The 19,928-nt window shown below is 39.5% G+C and overlaps 1 protein-coding gene across 3 annotated transcripts in view; it reads right to left on the reverse strand.

The window, feature by feature from the left end:
* KCNK2 (potassium two pore domain channel subfamily K member 2) overlaps window positions 1–19,928 on the reverse strand; it is a 233,126-nt gene that overhangs the window by 31,025 nt on the left and 182,173 nt on the right. For all 3 annotated transcript variants that reach the window (XM_069544947.1, XM_069544948.1, XM_069544946.1), the window contains exon 6: window positions 14,339–14,478. In XM_069544947.1, coding sequence (XP_069401048.1) covers window positions 14,339–14,478 — 140 coding nt within the window. The remainder of the gene's footprint in view (window positions 1–14,338; window positions 14,479–19,928) is intronic.

A 19,928-nucleotide genomic window follows, 5' to 3' on the forward strand; every position in this document is an offset into this window, starting at 1 on the left:
CACATTGCAGGCAGACGCTTTACCGTCTGAGCCACCATTTCACAGAAACATTTTGCTTAAAAGATAACTAGGTGCAGTTGATATGGTGAGATTATGAAACTGGTAAAGACCAGAGTGGTCATGAACTAGGTGTGGTAGTGATAAACAGTTACAAGACGTAAGAAGCTTTTTGTTTTAATTCTACAGGTGAAAACACAGACATTTCAGGGATCACGTGCAGCCTGATATTCTGGAGCTAGAGCTTATCCTGTAGTGGAACTCCTTTCACTATAAACATGACTGTCTTGGTGAGCCTGTCTATTTGTCTGTCTGTTTTGTTTAACTACAGAAATGTCAGTCAAATACGGATCCACAGTTACTAACAATCTCCACTGAAGAATGAAGTTGCTTTAGGCTAAGATATCTAGTATCATGTTTAAGAATTTAAACAGCCATCTCCATTTGTGGGAGAGTATATATGCATATATTGTGTATGCGTGTAATATATATCTATACATATATACGTATATAGTATATATTGAATTCTTTTTTTTTTCTATTTCAGTAGAATGCTTCTTTAAAACAATTGGAATATAACTGCTTTCCAATGTTTCTGCGGTACAACACTGTGAATCAGCCATATGTGTGCATATATCCCCTCGCTCTGGAACCTCCCCCACCCCTCCCCCCTCCCCCCTCCACCAGGTCATCACAGAGCATTGAGCTCAACTTCCTGTGCTACAGAGCAGAGTCTCATTAAGCAGTGTATATACATCAATGCTACTTTCTCAGTTCGTACCCTGACTTCCACCCTGTGTCCCAAATCTGTTAGTCTGTTCTCTTCATTGCATCAACTTGTCTGCAGCTGGTCTGGTCCCTGTGTGTGCGTGCGTGCGTGCGTGCGTGTGTGTGTGTGCGTGTGTGTGTGTGTGTGTGTGTGCGCGCGCGCATTCTCAGTGGCTCAGTCGTGTCTGATCCTTTGTGGCCCCACAAGCTGCAGCATGCCAGGCTCCTCTGCCCATGGAGTTTTCTAGGCAAGAATACTGGTTTGGGGTGTCATTTCCTACTCCAGGGGATCTACTTGACCCAGGGATCGAACCCCTGTCTCTTGCGTCTCCTGCATCCGCATGCAGGTCCTTTACCAATAGCGCCACCTGAGAAGCCCCAGTTCGGTTCCTGCACTCAGGATAAGGAATATCCAAGTAGAATGAATGGATCTAGAGTGATAAGCAGACCCCAGGAATACGCTACAGAGCCAGGGGTTGAAGAGTGAGATGCCAAGGGGGAACCCTTTGCGAAGATGACCAGTGAACTCTAGCAGCAATACTGTCTAATTGCCCAAGCTTAAAGCGTTCCCTTTTCTACTCTGTAATTCCCTTGTTATCCCCAAGTCTTCCGCAAAACTATATAAATTGTTTCAGCCCCACACTAGCTGCTTTCTGGGAAACAGAGTAAGGAGTCTAAAACCATGAATGCAGTTAAGCAGTCCCAGAGAGAACTTCAGCAGTTATGACGTGGCTGGGAGAGAGAAGACGGAAATTCTGAGCTGCAGTTTGGATTGACAAGTGACAGGGACGGATCTGGGAAACAATACATGAGTCTATATTTGAGTTGAGATGATCAGTCTACAGTCTATACATAATAAAAATATAATTTGGCAAAGTTTTAGCCAAGTACTAAATAAAGAAAGGATACCAGAAATGTCTAGCCATATGTGATTTTGCATAATGTATAGGTCACAATCTAATGATAAATTATAACATGAAAATTATTTATAGAAACTGGTTTGGAAATACAGTTGAATGTTAGAATATTAGGTTCAATCATATGAAATTGTGATTCTTAAGGTCAAAAATAGTTGAATGTCAACAGTTCAACCTAATAAATTTCAAAAATAATATATAAGGAGATCCTCGTTTTTCATATCTATGATTACTCTGGTATGATGCACTGGTTTTTGAAACTTAAATTTCAGTTCAAATTTCTTTATTTCAGAGAGCTTACATATACAACAGATTTAATATCACTAGCCCAATTTTGAGTGGGTACATAATCCTGAATAGTGGGAGAGACTGTTGTGTTTTTTGTTTTAAATAGGAACAGGAATATTTGGCCTCTGGATAATTTAAATCCCACCTATACTTTCTTTAAAAGACAGGTTGCTCTATTTTACTTCAGCTCTTAACTTGATGCTTCCACTTTAGTAAAACCACTAGCGAATCTTACGTAAGATAAATACAGATAATATATCTTAAATAATATAAATGCAGATAATAAACATAATCCTATCAGCGACTTGGAAACTAATACAAAATTCACCAAATATGAGTATGGCTCATAAAATTTAAATCTTCTAAATTATTATTGCTACTTTAATTCTGTTAGAGCAACTGTATTTTACCGTTTTACTGGATTAGTCAGGACAGGCGAGGTTATAACATAGAACAAACAGCTCCTTAATATTAGTGGCTTAAGGCAACAAAGGCTAATGCCTCACGATTGTGGAATGCCCACGACATGTGGGCATCAGGCTCTGCTCACTGCGGTTACTCAGGGACCAGGCTGACACAGCACCGTGATCTTTATGGTCACCGAGCCAGAGGCAAGTAAGCCCTTGAGGGACTCACAGGTGCAATTAAATCATCTTCCCACTCTGCCCACAACTGTGGCCAGAACTATTCCCATAGCTCACCAACCACAAGGGCAAGTACAGTCCTACCATATGTCTGGATGGACAGACAAATGGAACTATTGTATAATAAATAACATATAAAACTTGTCTAATAGGTGAATAGCATTGATGGCTAACAGTTTTACTGGAGGAAGAATGGGTTCCTCCTTGTTCAAAAGCAGGAGATTTACTGTATCTGTGCAAAGGCACAAATATCATTAATGAGAAGCCATTCTTTTGGTTCAAATCAAGATTGAGGCAAGGACAATGAAACTGCCTTATTAAAATTAGGATGCCGTCCACTAAACACTAAACAAATCACCATATTTTGTTGCTAAAGATGAATAAAAATCCTTGATTAAACTTCAAAGTGCTCTGCCTACTCTCAGCTCTGACTGACCACAAACTAATATTCTTTCAGAAAGCCATCCATGGAGGAAATAAAAGTGAATTATTTGTGTTGCTCCATCTCTGAAAACACACTTGCTTGTGTTTTCAACAAACATGGGCCTGATTTTCTGTTTTTGTAAGATGTGATTGATTTTAGCCCTGAGTACAGGAGAGTACAATACTTTACTTTGATGAAGGAAGTCCAAAAACAATTTTGAAAGCCAAGTTCATGGCGGTCACTTTTCTCACAAAATCTCAGAACAGATGACATTATCAAAACAGTCAAAAGAGAGAGATAACATTACATCTTGTTACATTAAATTCCATAATGTGTTCTCTAGCTAAAAAAAAAAAGAAATTACTTATAAAGTGCTTTGAGGCAAAAACTATTATCTTAAGTTATTTTCCTACTGTGTACAAATGAAAAGAAAAAATTACTCTGCATTTTCATTACCAGATGATGTTCTGTGAAATGACTGAAGCAAAAAGAAGTTACAATTTATAAACAGTGAGGGTTCAATCTAAAATCTAAAACATAAAAAAAAAGAATCTTCCTTCATGGTTTTATTTTTTAATATAACAACTGAGCTACTCACTCTCAGTTTAATAAAAGGAAAAATATAAGTGGGTTCTACCTCAGTCCACACATCAGGACACCAGAAAATCTCTAGCTCTAAATCAAGGGAAGAATTAAGATAGCAGTAATTAGGTAGATTATACCTAAACAAGGAACATTTAATGCAAAAACTAGCTTTCAAGTCCAGAGAACATTCAACATATTTGAAATCTTTGAATTCACCTTTTTCTTAGACTATTTTGGACTCTGTGATAATGATCAAATTCTAGCAATATACATAACCTTAATTGTTCCTTGGGCCTCCAGGTGGCCATAGTTGTGAAGAACCCATCTGCCAATGCAGGAGACATAAGAGACGCTGGTTGGATCCCTGAGTTGGGAAGATCCCCTGGCAACCCTTTCTAGAATTCTTGTGGGAGAATCCCATGAACAGAGGCAGCACACAGTTCTTTTCTTTTGTGTTTTTATCATTTCAACCAGATAAGATGTTTAGACATATAAGCACTCACAGCATTTTATACTCTATAGAGAACAATGCATCATGACGTATAGACGATAGTCTTAGAATGTTACAGGTCATTTGATTTGGGACAATAATTTGATACTAATTCCTTCAGAAAACCCATGAGGAAAAGAATAAGCATTCAGGAAGAATTTAGCCACATCCCACACTCGACCCGCTGAATCTTTACAGCAGCCTCATGCTGCTGCTGCTGCTGCTGCTAAGTTGCTTCAGTTGTGTCCGACTCTGTGCAACCCCACAGACGGCAGCCCACCAGGCTCCCCCATAAAGGGAGTTAAATAGCATTTTCTCAGAAAACGGAGACACAGAGATTAGATATTTTGGTGAAGTTTGTAGAGCTAGTAAATAGTTAAGATAGAATTCAATCTCAGTTTTAAGGGTTCCAAAGCCCATGCACATTTTAGAAAGGATACAAATCATTTCCAATCATTTAAAAGAATTTCAAAGCTTTAGATTTCACTGATCATAACATAACCAGTGACCAAACTGATTTTATAAATTCACAAAGCTCTTCTCGGTAGCTGCACTGTAACAAATGGGTCACAGTTGGGTATTCATTTCTGATGTGTTGATATTACCTACATGTAAAATAATAAGAAAAAAAAACCCCAATATATAACCAACTTTTTTGAGCACTTGGGAGGCAGTATAGAAAAAAAAAGTTAGTTTAGCCAAAAGGCTAGGCCATGCAGTCAAGCTATGTGGGTTGATTACTGATTCTATCACGCGCTAGCTGTATAACCTTAAGTAAGTCTTCACCTCCCTGTGCTTCAGTTTCCCTTTTAGTGATTCTTATTTGACAACTGAACACTTTTATCTCATTTAAGATTAAAAAAAAGAAGTGAAGCATATTCTAGAAGGAAAGTATTTCCATTTTCACCACTTCAAACCCTATTTTGTGTTTTTTTTTTAACCCTATTTTGTTTTTAACATATATTTTCCCTTCTAAGACCTTCCTAACATTAGACTCATAAAGGTTCACAGTATGCACCACAAAACTGAGATGAAAGTGAGACACAACTTGGGGACTGGGTTCTCAAAAAATGACTGTCCATAAAGTTCATTTAGAAATTAGACATGCCCTGGTGTCTGAGAGCTACTATTATCGCAAAGCATAATTTAAGTCTTATAATGTTATTTGTTCTTTTATTGTCCGTTCCAATTGCCTATTTACTACATAGATGATGATTTGCTGAGCTGAGGGTAGGACTGAAAAAGAGAAGAAACTTTCTCCGTGGCGCAGCGAGGTACAGTGAAATATAAACCAGCAGATGAAGCTCAGAGTCTGCTTTGATCTTTCCCCCAGAGCACGTGCTGTGCTGTGCTCAGCTGTATTCGACTGTTTGTGACCCCATGGACTGTAGCCCTCCAGGTTCCTCTGTCCATGGGATTCTCCAGGCAAGAATACTGGAGTGGGTTGCCATGCCCTCCTCTAGGGGATCTTTCTAACCCAGGGATCAAACCCAGGTCTCCTGCATTGCAGGCTGGTTCTTTATCATCTGAGCCACCAGGAAAGCCCTCCCCAAAGCATAGTAAGGGACATCTCCCTCCCCATGGGGCAGAAGACGAGGGCCCTTTAGTCTCACTTTAATAATCGTGATACCATCTCTATTTTATTCTAGTCTTACCCTTTAGATGAAGAAGAGTTATCTGCATTAAAATATAAACCGGAGATGTCTTATAATCAGCATATATTGTGCCCACAGTCCAACTCAAGTCATTCATAATGACTTTAGTGTTTCAACAGAAAAAACCAAAAATATACCAGTCCTCCTCCAAATATATTAGAAGTCAAAGCAACAACTATAAAGTCTGATGTGTTGTTTGAGGATTAAAGGAAGGAAGGAAAGGAGGGAAGGAGGAAGAGTAGAAAGTAAAAATTGGCTACTTTGAAAATTAATCAAAGACTAGGGGCCTTCATTTTCAAAAGTCCCTCTTCCACCTCTAGGAGAAGGAAAGTAAAGGTAAATTTATCACTGTGTGCTTAGTCGCTCAGTAGTGTCTGACTCTTTGGGGCCCCATGGACTGCTGCCTGCTAGGCTCCTCTGTCCATGGGGATTCTTTAGAAAAGAATACTGGAGTGGGTTGTCATGCCTTCCTCCAGGGGATCTTGCCACCCCAGGGATTGAACACAGGTCTCCCACATTGCAGGTGGATTCTTTACCATCTGAGCCACGAGGGAAGCCCAAGAACATTGGAGTGGGTAGCCTTTCCCTTCTCCAGGGAATCTTCCCAACTCAGGAATTGAACCAGGGTCTCCTGCATTGCAGGTGGATTCTTTACCAGCTAACCTACCAGGGGAGCTAACTTATCATTGTAAAGATAAGCTAATTTATCATTATAAATAAGGAATTACACCACTTATGGAACCTTTCCAATAAAGAGATAAGGCCCAAACTCCCACAGATGGAAAATTACTCCCAGAACCTAATATACTGTACATCATATTGTACTTAGTAAATCTTTTCTTACATGAATGAATAAATGAGTGATTTAGCAGTAAATTAGACATTAAGTGCTTCCCTTGTAGCTCAGTAGGTAAAGAATCTGCCCAGGTTCAATCCCTGGGTTGGGAAGATCCCCTGGAGAAGGAAATGGCAACCCACTCCAGCATTCTTGCCTGGAAAATCTCATGGACAGAGGAGCCTGGTGGGCTGCAGTCCATGGGATCACAAAGAGTTGGGCACGACTAAGCGACTAACGCTTACTTAGACATTAACTAAACTCCCTAACTGGTCTCCACGAGACTAGTTTTCCTTTTCCTGCCTCTTTGGCACTGTCTCTCCACAGTCCCACCCACCCCACCACACTGTCCATATTCACCACGGATGCATGCCCAGCAGTACCCAGTGTCAACGCTGCTACACTGCTCAATCAACAGTTTTTTATTGCTTGTGCTCCAATGCTCCCATTTCCATAAAATATTCTGTGAATATTACCCTTTGGAATTGTTCTTGATGTGCCTAAAGAATGTTCATAGGATATATCCAATGTATTGTACAATCCAGAGTTATTGTTGTTGCTTGTTGTTTTTTAGTCTCTAAGTCATGTCCTATTCTTAGCAACCCCATAAACTGTAGCCTACTAGGCTCCTCTGTACATGGGATTATCCCGGCAAGAATACTGGAGTGAGTTGCCATTTCCTCCTCCAAGAATCCAGAGGTAAATATTTAAAGTTTCTGCTACAAGAGTGGCAGTCTTGAAGCACAACCTCACAGAGAACTCTCACTAATTTATTTTTTAGGTGACTGTGTCAATCTTCTCTTGGGTTCCTTTCTTTATGCATTGTCTTTAGCCAGTCTAACCCATCATTTGAACCATCCTCTCTTCAAAACCTCAATGCCTTTGCCCTTCCATGAAGCAATTTATTTGACTATATTATTTGCTCCCCCATTCTTTATGGTCTCTCCATCCACCCTCTTGACCATTTTATTCCAGGTTCCATTTTTAGCGCTATGGTTGGCTACGTTCCAAGTCTTCATTAGGTGAATTCATCTAGAATCAGAACTTCCATTGTCATGCATGTTGTCATGAATGCCGTGTCCCCAGCTCCAACCCAGCCAGCTCCCTGCAACTCCCGCCCTTCCTACTTTCCAGGCTTGCATATCCCATTCTCTACACTTGATGAGCTACCTGGATGTCCAACACAGCCCTCAATCATAATATGTCCAAAATGACATTCTCATTCCTCTCATCTACTCAGAATATCTCTCTCTCCTGAGTTTTGTAATTCCATCCAAAGCTAGAATCATGAATGTCATCCCCCCTTTCTCTTTATTGTCCATGGCTAAAGGGTAACCTATCTCTTCTATCCCCCAAATAATTTTGAAATTCTTACTTTCATCTCTATTCTGCTGCCACCAGAGACTCTTCAGTCTGCACTACCAGGATTCCTTCAGTAATCTCAATAATCTTGCAACTGATTTATCAGCACCAGGCTTTGTTTATAATCCATCTGCCTTCCTGTTGACAAGATATTTCATTCCACTTATTTAAAATTCTTCAATGGCTCCCTAAGGTTTTCAGAATAAAGTCTAACTTATTTCAAAAGGCATATGAAACCTTTCATATTAAAAGCACTTCTCCCATAAGACCTAATGATAAAGTACTCTTCTGTAAGCTTTCCAAGGCTCAGGCTGCAACTATTCTTTAGTTCTCCATCTCTAGACAAGATAAAGAGCTGTTAAATCCCAGCTCTTTCACTATCAGGAGGCATTACCACCCTGAGTGAAGACCAGGGAAGACCAAATGCTGTTGGCCAGGTCATTAGCAGAAGAAAATTATGTCCCTCCATATTCTCAGGTCCCTGCACAATGCTGGAGCCAAATACAAGTTCCAGGAACAGTCTTTCAAGGCTGCTTAGCACTAGGGCTTCCAATCAAAGGGAGTTTTCGTAATATAATTGTAAGGTCAACTTACTCAAGTGAATGTTACTTGCACAAACACCTTCAGAGGTTAAAGAAATGATATTGGTTTAAAAGGGCTTCCCTGGTGGCTCAGATGGTAAAGAAACTGCCTGCAATGTGGAAGACCTGGGTTGGGAGTTGGGAAGATCCCCTGGAGCAGGGCATGGCAACCCACTCCAGTATTCTTGCCTAGAAAATCCCCATGGACTGAGGAGCAGGCTGTAGTCCATGGGGTCGCAAAGAGTCAGACATGACTGAGCAACTAAGCACAGCATAGTTCACTGGTTAAAAAAAAAAGCAACTCTTGGGTATTCATTCAGTATGGCTAGCTACAGTGCCACTTGAGAGACCCTTAGACTGCAAGGAGATCAAACCAATAGATTATAAAGGAAATCAACCTTCAATATTTATTGGAAGGACTTTTGATGAAGTTGAAGTTCCAGTACTTTGGTCACCTGATGCAAAAAGCCAACTTATAGTCCTGATGCTGGGAAAGACTGAGGGCAGGAAGAGAAGGGGATGACAGAAGATGAGATGGTTGGATGGCGTCACCAACTCAATGGACATGAGTTTGAGCAAACTCCAGGAGATAGTGAAGGACAGGGAAGCCTGGTATGCTGCAGTCCATGGGGTAGCAAAGAGTCAGACACAACTCAGGCATTAACCAGCAACAACAGACTGCCACTGGAACTACAGACAACAGTGCCAGCTGATACAGGGGCTGAAGTGGTGCTTGTCACACATTTGGACAAGACCATCCCAACAAACTGTGGTACTTGTACATCAGTACAAGAACGATATGGAAATTACAGGTCTTTCAAACTCAAGGAAAGTCAGCAGTAGCAAACTGAACTACATCTACATAAGGATGCACTATCCCCTCCTGCTTAGGAATTTACCTTCTGAATTTTGTGGTCACTTTTTATTTTACCTGCCTCAGATATCAGTATTATTGTGTTACTTAGAATATATAAATAATCTTTATTTTCTAAATGGAGACATTATTTCCTCAAAAGAGGGTACATGGCTTCACAGAAAAAGATAATTAGTTGTATCAATTCTCAGCATTGAATATTGTTACTCTCCATTAGAGCTTAAGGTATAATGAAACAGATAAATCCTTTTACAGAGATGCATATGACTTCATGGAAAAATTATTGAGGTCATTATTCTTTTCCTTGAGGAAAGCAGATCAACTATAATTACATGCGACACTTCTGAAACTACACAGTGTTGCTCCAACTAACTCTATTTTTAATTGGAATATAATTGTTTTGCAATGTTGTGTCAGTGTCCACTGTACAACAATGTGAATGAGCTGTATGTATACGAATGTCCCGTTCTCTTTAGCCTCCCTCCCACCCCCCAGCCCACCCCTCTAGGTGATCACAGAGCAGAGCTGAGCTCCCTGTGGTACACAGCAGCTCCCACTAGCTATTTTACTACACACGGTAGTATATACACGCCAATGCTACTCTCTCAATTTGAACCCTTTCCTTTCAAACAGTTCAGATAGATTAGCTGTATCAATGTTTTATTTCAGCATGTTCATCAAAAACTTTGTCCTTACTTCTAAATATATTTTCATTAAAATTAATCTTCATTGGAAACAGAACAGACTTTAAGATAAAAAATAAAACTCAGAAATAAGGTCACATATGATTAGAGCTCTATGTTTGCACATACCTGATATGATTTAAGGAGATTTGTTTTTGAAAAAGTAATGCAAGACTGGAACTTACTGTTAGCCAGAATCTTTTGTGGGAGGGAAAGCTTGTGTTTTTGTATCACCACTTGAAAATTTGCTAAAATATGTTATTTTGATTTTTTAATGTTCTGTACCAATGACATTTTTAATAGCAAGGATTCCAAGTTATCAACAATTATTTAGCATTCTGATGGAATTGAAAACTGGAAATATTCTTGTTGCTTCTGAACATTTAGGCAGTTTTTAAAAGTTGGAGCGTTTGGAATGGTTTAAGTACCAAAAGTAATGAATACATAGTGAGCAGTCACCCAATATGGTTTGTGTGTGTAAAGATGACACCTAGGATGCATTTAGTTGGTTTTTATTTAATTATTTAACTTTAGTGAGTTATTTCAAGATTAAACTTATTCAATAATCTTTTTCCACTGCTGTAGAAATGTTTAGTCATATTTCCTTTATAAAAATTTTGGCCCTAACAATCTATACATTCACAATTATAAATTGTCTTTCTATTTCTTTTTTTACAATTATAAATCACCTCTCCCTTCCTCTCTTTACATTCTCTGTTGAATTTGTGACCCACTTTTGTCATTTCCCTAAACTGGATTACAAATTAGAAAACACACATCTGCTCAAAGTGACAGTTCCATTGCAACTGGCTCAACTGTCTGGAGCAGCTGCAGCTCCAGAGGGTTTCCGTAAACTTGTTCATGGCCTTTCCTCACGTGAGCTTTCTCCAGATGCAGTCACCAGAAAGGACATGTCACTCCAAAGACGAGGGACAAGCCAAAAGACTTATGGTAAAAGAAGAAAAGAGCTTTCTACTTTTCAGTGTTGGAAACACACCATGATACATCTCACACTTCTGGCTGAGAATCAAGAAGATCATTCAAAAGGAGGCAAACAAACTTGTTTCTCATGTTAAACAAGCCAGTTAATGTAGAAATTTAAATTTCTTTGGAACAATTGTGTTACAGCCTGAATCCGGTCCTCCGGCAAGTCCTTTGTTGAAGTCCTAACCCTCACTGCCACTGTATCTAGGGACAGAGCCTTTAAGAGGGTAATTAAAATTCAGTGGGGCTTTCCAGGCGCTAGTGGTAAACAACCCGCCTGCCAATGCAGGAGACACGGGTTCCATTCCTGGGTCAGGAAGATCCCCTGGAGAAGGGCATGGCGACCCACTCCAGTATTCTTGCCTGGAGAATCCCACGGACAGAGGAGCCTGGTGGGCTGCAGTCGCAAAGAGTCAGACATGACTGAAGCGACTTAGCACACATGCACACGCATGCAAGGTTCAATGAGGTCGTAAGGGTGCAGCCCTAATCCAACAGCACCAGTATCCCTGTAAGAAGAGGAAGGCAACAGAGAACCTTCTCTCTGCAGGCACGCGTGCAGAGGCAAGGCCCTGTGAAGACACAGCAAGAAGGCACCACCTGCAAGCCAAGGAGAGACCTCTCACCAGAAACCAGCACCTTAGTCCCAGACTTCATCTTCCTGAATTGTGAGGAAACCGATTCCTACTGTTTAAGTCACTCTTGTTACGGCAGCCCAAGGAGAGTAATACAGATGATTATCTCAGTGCTCTCGAAAAAATGTGCTAGTGCTTTGTACTAGCTAGTCCTATCAGAAAATGCACTGTTTGTTTGTGGTTTTTTTTTTTTTTAACAATCACTTCAGTTCAGTTCAGTCGCTCAGTTATGTCTGACTCTTTGCAACCCCATGAATTGCAGCACGCCAGGCCTCCCTGTCCATCACCAACTCCCAGAGTTCACTCAAACTCACGTCCATCGAGTCTGTGATGCCATCCAGCCATCTCATCCTCTGCCGTCCCCTTCTCCTCCTGCCCCCAATCCCTCCCAGCATCAGAGTCTTTTCCAATGAGTCAACTCTTCGCATGAGGTGGTCAAAGTACTGGAGTTTCAGCTTCAGCATCATTCCTTCCAAAGAACACCCAGGAATGATCTCCTTTAGAATGGACTGGTTGGATCTCGTTGCAGTCCAAGGGACTCTCAAGAGTCTTCTCCAACACCACAGTTCAAAAGCATCAATTCTTTGGCGCTCAGCTTTCTTCACAGTCCAACTCTCACATCTACACATGATTACTGGGAAAACCGTAGCCTTGACTAGACATGCCTTGGTGGCTTTCAAACTTTTGGAGTGTGATCCATAATAATCTTAGTGTGTGTGTGTGTGTGTGTGTGTATACATACATATATATGTGCATGTGTTTGTGTATATATATATATAATATATACCACATTTATTGTATATGTGTATGTGGAAATAGATATTTCCACAAAACAATACATTTTAAACTATCTAACATAGATATTCTCTGTTTGACTCTATTTTATTTAGAAAAAAAGTTTGTGTGTGTGTTTTAAAAATGTATTTTAATGCCACCTTATGCTAAAAGTTTGAAAGTTCCTTTTTTAGTTATGTTATCTAGCATATTTCCTAGTTATAATTTCTTTTGTCCCCCTTAGCATCTCAAGATCCTTAAATGTACACTGAAGTTAAAATAACCATAATTCTCTCCCTCTCCATCCACCTTATTCTCTCCCTCCCTTTCTCACTCCCCCTTCTACCCGCGGCTACACACACACACAATAAGACGGAGGCAAATCAGTTGAGGTCCTATTCAAAGTACTTTTCACATGAGTTAAACTAGAATATCAAGCATATTGATATCAAGCATATTGTCCTGCTGATTTGTTTATAATAAAGTTTTTGGTTTTATGGTATAACTAAGATATAGATTAATATACACAGACTGAATATATGAATTACAAACTGAGAAATATGGTATCCAAGAAGGGAAATCTTGGATAACTTACACTCCTTCTAATTACCATAAGCACCCTGGGTATTAATAAGAAATTATAGGACATGAGTTTGGGTAAACTCCCAAAGTGATGGACAGGGAGGCCTGACATGTTGCAGTTCATGGAGTCACAAAGAGTCGGACACGACTGAGCAACTAAACTGAACTGAACTGATATGACTTGATATACTCAAAGAAAATACTTGTTTGTAGAGAGAAATTAATTTTATCATTTATTATCCCAGTCTATTTCTCTTGGGTGTATGTTTAAAGAATCACAATTGCTGTATCAGTCAACGATTTTGACACTGATGTCTCTTGGTCTATAAATAATGAAATGAAGGGATAATTTCACCAGATAATGAAATGAAGGGATAATTAAAGGAAGACTGTGGATACTATATTTGTAAGTCTTATGAATTTGTTGTGCTGTGAAAAAAATTAGTAAAGTTGGCTAAGACCCAGAAGCAAAAAATATAGAATTCATAATAAAACACTACTCTGTCACACTCAAACTAGTAGTCCTTATGGACCTTTCGAAATAAATTAAAATGTAACTTCTAAACTATAAAAAATTTCAGAGTCAAGACTGAAATTTCAAACTTTCCAAAATCTCATGAGTCAAAAATTCTAATGGTCATTTCTGTATATACAGTTGCATCAAAAAGATAAAAGGATATCTTTTTGAACAGCTGAAATCTGTACACAGGGTAATGGGTTCTAATGCAAACAGCTTTGGGGAATACACGTGTGTGTGTACATGTGCATGTGTACACACTTATACAGACCTAGGAGAAAAGAAAACAATTGAATACAATGAAAACTGAATATTATATATTACCTTCACTTTTTCATGCTACTGATATCTTGACACAAATATTTCCTGCTGTCTCTTTATGGATTAAAATTTACTCTATGTCATCGAGGAAATCAAGAAAAAAAAAGAAATAATGAAGAAAATGTTTTCAACTGCATCTTTTTTTCATTACAAATTACTCTCAGCACCAAGATATCATCTGACATGGAGAAGTATTTAAAAGTTTTGGTTAAGTCAATGAATTGCACCTTATATGATTGATAGCCTCCTGTAGCAAATGCACAGCAAACATAAACATTAAAAATTTTAAGTAATGTTCAAATATTTTTAAATATTTAAATGAATTAGTAAATATTTAATATTAAAAAAATGTTAAAAAACATTAAAAGTAACCTTTCCTGAATTAATTAAATCATATTTTTACACACATTTTTATTTCTCACCTCTTCCTTTGTCTTTTTCGATATCACTCGGAGCCAGTCTCCAATCATACTCAGGACAGCAGCGAAGTAAGCAAGCCCTACAAGGATCCAAAACCACACGACAGGCTTATAGAAGTCTAGGTACTCAATATCCGATCCACCTGTGAGACAAAAACAAAGCAGAACAGAATAACTTCATATTATAGAAATAAACAACATAGATTCCTACTGAAATTATCAACTTCATGTTGGCCTTCAGAACACAGAAATCTTATCAGTTGATCCGTGTTGTTTACTTCATAAGGAATTCCTTATTTTCATGCATGTAATCCTTATCTACTTTTCAAGAACCATTCAAATTAATTCATTTTTAACTGAAGTACAGTCGATGCTGAAGCTGAAACTCCAATGCTTTGGCCACCTGATGCGAAGAACTGACTCTTTGGAAAAGACCTTGATGCTGGGAAAGATTGAAGGCAGGAGGAGAAGGGGACAACAGAGGATAAGATGGTTGGCTGGCATCACCGACTCCATGGACATGAGTTTGAGAAAGCTCCAGGAGCTGGTAATGGACAGGGAAGCCTGGCGTGCTGCAGTCCATGGGGTCGAAAAGAGTTGGATATGACCGAGTGACCGAACTGACGGTTGATTTATAATATTATATTGGTTTCAGATATAATAAGTTCTTAATAAGACCTTTCGTTACGTCTTCAGGTAATAATGATTTTTCCTTGTCCCATGTTACCTTCTGTTTATTGTAATGAATCTCAACTGGTCTAGCACTTAATTATTATGTGTATTAGTTTTCTTTCCACCTCTCTTGCGATAGGGAACAGAGTTGATACTTTTTTTAGCATGCATTTAGCTAAGTATTTTTATCCTATTTATCCTATTATCAATTCATGCTAGCCAATCAGTACATGCAAACCAATCAATTCAAAGACAACCTGGACAGAAATTAGTTCTAACTTTAAAATCATCAGTACAATGGATTGATAACAAATGCCAGTGACAATATTTTGGTGGGTCTAATTTGAATAAGTAGCAATTTTCAGGTGATACTGCCATTCATTATTATCTGAAGTTTCAAGGGAATTCCCATGTCTGTCATAAATTTAAATCCCTTACTCTCAAGGAAAAAAAAATGGCAATGGAGTTCTTCTGTTTTAATCTTTGTTACTTTTCCATTTATTTGGTGCAGTAATTGCACCTATGAGAATCTGAATACATTTCAATGTATCCCAACTTTAGCACATATTAATAGGGCACTTACTAAGTTTCAAACTTAATGATGTTTGAAACTTAAAGTTTCAAAACAGTTATACTTTTCACAGGAGAGATAAGCAGTCTCTCTCTTGAGAAATTAATAATTTAGCCTGAGAAAGCCTCACATAGACATCTGATCACAATGTAACATATCAAAGGACAGCAAAAAAGAATTAGAAATACTGTGACAGGACACAGAAGAAATGATTTTTTTCTTCTGGAAGGGCATAGATGAGAAGACAGGTGAGTCAAACAATGAGGATCAAAACAGCAAAAAAACTTAAGTGTGAAAACATTTGATATATCCAAAGAACTAGGATTTCCCCTGTGATTCAGAGGTTTAGAATCCGCATTCCAATGCAGAGGACATGGGTTCGGTCCCTGGTTGGGGACATGAGATCCCACATGCCTCAACAGAGAAGCGAGCCTGGCGCAGCTGCTGAGCACTCACGCTCCAGAGCTTGCGCTGGAGCAACACGAGAAGGCCACATGCTGCAACTCGAGGAAGCCCTTACACAGCAGCAAAGACCCCAGAGGTGCTGCCAGTATCAGCTAAAGCGACATTTGGAAGGAGGTCAGGAGATCAGACAGGTAGAAGAGAGGAATCTGGGAAAAAAAAACAAAAAACAAAAAACACTGCTTTGTTCTTAAAGCAGTGGGGCATAGGTAAAGGCTTTTAGGCAGATTGGTGTTTGACTTACATGCTCAGAAAGATCTAGGGGCAGAGAGGGAAAGTTTGGCAGGGAAGCCCAGTGAGAAACTTTGTTCTGGGCTAGCTAAGGAAAGATTGAGGCAGAGTCAGACTGTGATGGAAAGAAAAGAGATCGGAGGCAGAATCGTCAGGGACTGACGATTACTTAGCTGGTGTGGTGAGGGAAAGGAAGGGCTCCAGCATGATCAGAGGCCAGAGACCCTCATTGGGTGGAAGGTACCAGCAATTCAACAGCAAACACAGGAGAAGGAACAGGGACAATAAAAGGAAAAGGCATTCAAACTGGGGCAAAACAATTTTGAAGTGCTTGAGGTACCAACAGGCAAGACAAGCAGCAGGATCCTTAAATACAAATCTAACACTGAACAGGGCAGAGCTTCCCTGGTGGCTCAGTTAAGAATCTGCCTGTCATGCAGGAGACGCTGGTTCGATCCCTGGGTCAGGGAAGGTCCCCTGGAGAAGGGAACGGCTACCCACTCCAGTATTCTTGCCTGGAGAATCCCATGGACTGAGGAGCCTCGTGGGTTACACCCCATGGGATCACAAAGAGTTGGACACGACAAAGCAACTTAGCACACACACAACAGGGAAGAGCGGGTAATGATTTTAGAATCAAAAGCATAAAGACTGGGGATATTTAAACAGGGGTTGTGGACATAATTTAAAAAACTCCACCTGTATATTCAGAAGAACAGCTAATAAACAGCCAGTATACATTAAAAATAAAATATAAAAATTTGAATATAACATACTTTCTATAACTTAGACTGTGAGTTACCCACAATGACATTTTCAAATATTAAAGGGTCAGAGTAAAAGAAAATATTTTTCCATCAGGCAAATAATAGGAACAGAAAGAAGTTCAGCCGTTGTTGGGGACAAAGAAAAATTTTCAAGGTTCAGTTTATAAAGTCAATAATATTTACCTTCAAAATATTGTAAAAAAAATTACCTTGTGCAGCATTTTTAAAAATATCATTTCTGGGAAGGACTATAAAGGCTAAATGCATCTTGGGATGGTGAAGACTTGGCCCATGGGGGATGCAGTGCTACAAATTAACAGAAGTGACTTAGGAAATGTGTGTGGAAATCCGTTACATGATAGGCTCACTAGTGAATTCCATTTTTTAAATGTTTCCATTTCAAAGAAACCAAAATGACATTTTTTCCCCAAGTACTTTCTCTTTCAAAACCAGAAAGTCCTCATCCAAATAGTTGTGACTCACTTAACACATAAGTTCACCAAAATGTTGATTTTAGAAGTTAGTTCATGCTCAAGATGACTTTTTATAAGCTTTCTTTCTTATAAACAGGATGTCACAGTTTGAAAAGAGTAAATTAACTTAATCACTAAAAGGTCTATATTTGGGTAAAATGTTCATCCCACAAGTTTTAGTGGATTCTAGGCTGGAGGTAGTGTGGGCTGGGGGATGTTTTTTCACTCTTAATTGCCACTCTTAAGATGAAATACTGGCAGTCAAGTGATCCAGGGAAAGCTAATGTATATACAAGTATTATCCAATACTCACAAAACCTTTACACTTTCTGATATCTAAGATTTATGAATTAATTTTCACAGTATTCGATCTATTGGATTCAAGGATCTTAGCCAAATTTTAAAAATCTATAATGTCAAGATAACTTGCTGAAAAAGTTGTTTTTTTTTTAAATTAGGAAATATTTTTAAAATGTAATTATAAGTATTAATTTTAGTCCAACACATTCAAGAAATCTGTACATGGGTCTCTTGCTAGCTAGTGGGAACCTACTGCATAGTGCAGGGAGCTCAGCTCAGTGACCTAAATGAATGGGACGGGAGAGGGGAGGACCAAGAGAGAGGGGATATACGTATACATATAGCTGATTGACGTTACTGTACAGCAGAAACTAATGCATTGTAAAGCAACTCTAACCCTCCCTCCCCCCGCCCCCAGAAAAAAAAAACCTAGCGTAGTCTCTCTGTCCTGGCATAGTCCCTCCCTATTTGGCCCCTACTCCCATCTGCATTCCACCACTCCATTGTTTTTCTTTCTTGCCCAGACTCCTGAGACGTGGCCTGTGGGCTGCTACAACCTGCTCTTCCCTCCTCATCTGGCACCTCACTGCCATGTTCTGTGTTGCCACTGAAAACATGCACGCAAGTCCTTTCCATTTTAAGAGCTTTCTGGTTGATCATTACAGGAGAGCAGGCGGATGGTAATAAAAACAGCGAAGAGGGGTGGAGGTACCAAGGTTTGGGGAATCTTATAAACTTTTAAAAATAGTTAAAATAAGCCTCTTTCTGACTCTCACATGATGGCCTCTTTTAGATGGCGCCATTTTTGTCTGGAATTATTCTCCTTGAGATTTCAATAAGGAAATCACCAGAGCCTAATAAAGCTCATCAAGCCCAGGAAAGTTTCAATTTCAGTCTAGCATTATTCCTAGGAGCCCATTCTCTCCTAAGATGAGCTTCCCAAACACTGTCCTACAACAATCCCTTTCTTACCTGGTTCCAGCATTAACGAAGCCCTTTCCTATCTGGTACCAAAGAGTTGTTGGTTGAGGTTCTTATTTTGGCCTCGTAGTCCTAGATAACCCAGTCCTAGCTAATAAGCTCACTGTGGCTGATTTCCAGAATATTCAAACTCTGATGGAGAGAAGGGAATGAGAGCTAAGATTTACTGATGGTCTACCCGAATGAAATCATGCCGTACTAAATACCTGAGTAGGAAGGTATTATGGGGTGTTGTATTTCCACTCCTCATGAAAGTGAAAGTGTTAGTTGCTCATTTGTGTCCAGCTCTTTGCAAGTCCATGGACTGTAGCCCATCAGATTCTTCTGTCCATGGAATTCTCCAGGCAAGACTACTGGAGTGGGAAGCCACTTCTACCTCCAGGGGAATCTTCCAGACCCAGGAATTGAACCTGATCTCCTTCATTGTAGGCAGATTCTTTACTGTCTGAATCACTAGGAAAGCCCTTCCCACTCTTCCTATTTCCACTGATTTAGCTCAAGATTCCTTTGTTTTTTTTTAGCACAAGATTCTTAGTAAGACCAATTGGTCATTGAGCCTTAGGCCATATCTCCAGATGTTTTTATCAGTAGTTAAGCTGATATTTCAAGTGCCATAATTCTCACAGTCTGTTCAGAACTCAAGGATGGAAGATTTGTATTGGGTTCCTAAAATCCCAATAGTAAGTAACCCCATTTTCCAACAGACAAGCCATCCTCTCAGTAGGGTAAGTATAATAACAGTTGTCAGGTCACACAGCAAAGGGGACAGCAGAGCTAGAATTCACACTCAGGCTTGTCTGGCTTCATAACATGGGCTCCTGTCATTGAACCAGGTTGGCTATGTCACCTGTGATCTGTTACTGTCCTTCCCATCATTCCCACTCAGTTACTGTCCTTCTCATTTTCCCACCTTCTTTTTTTTTCATCCATACTATATGGCAGACAGTTAGCTAGGGCTGGAGATGCTACATCAAACAAGGTGCTTCTTTTTCCCTCAAGGTTCTTACCTAGAAACCAGGTGGGTCTGAGGTCAGCACTGTTTTACTAGTAGCTTCTTGTCTTATGTCCCCATTCCAACAGTTTCCAAAAGTTGGCCCTATTCTGCTCTACAACACTTGAATGTACATTGCCCTCTC

Source organism: Ovis canadensis, chromosome 12 (genome assembly GCF_042477335.2).
Source record: "Ovis canadensis isolate MfBH-ARS-UI-01 breed Bighorn chromosome 12, ARS-UI_OviCan_v2, whole genome shotgun sequence".
Taxonomy (NCBI): Eukaryota; Metazoa; Chordata; class Mammalia; order Artiodactyla; family Bovidae; genus Ovis; species Ovis canadensis.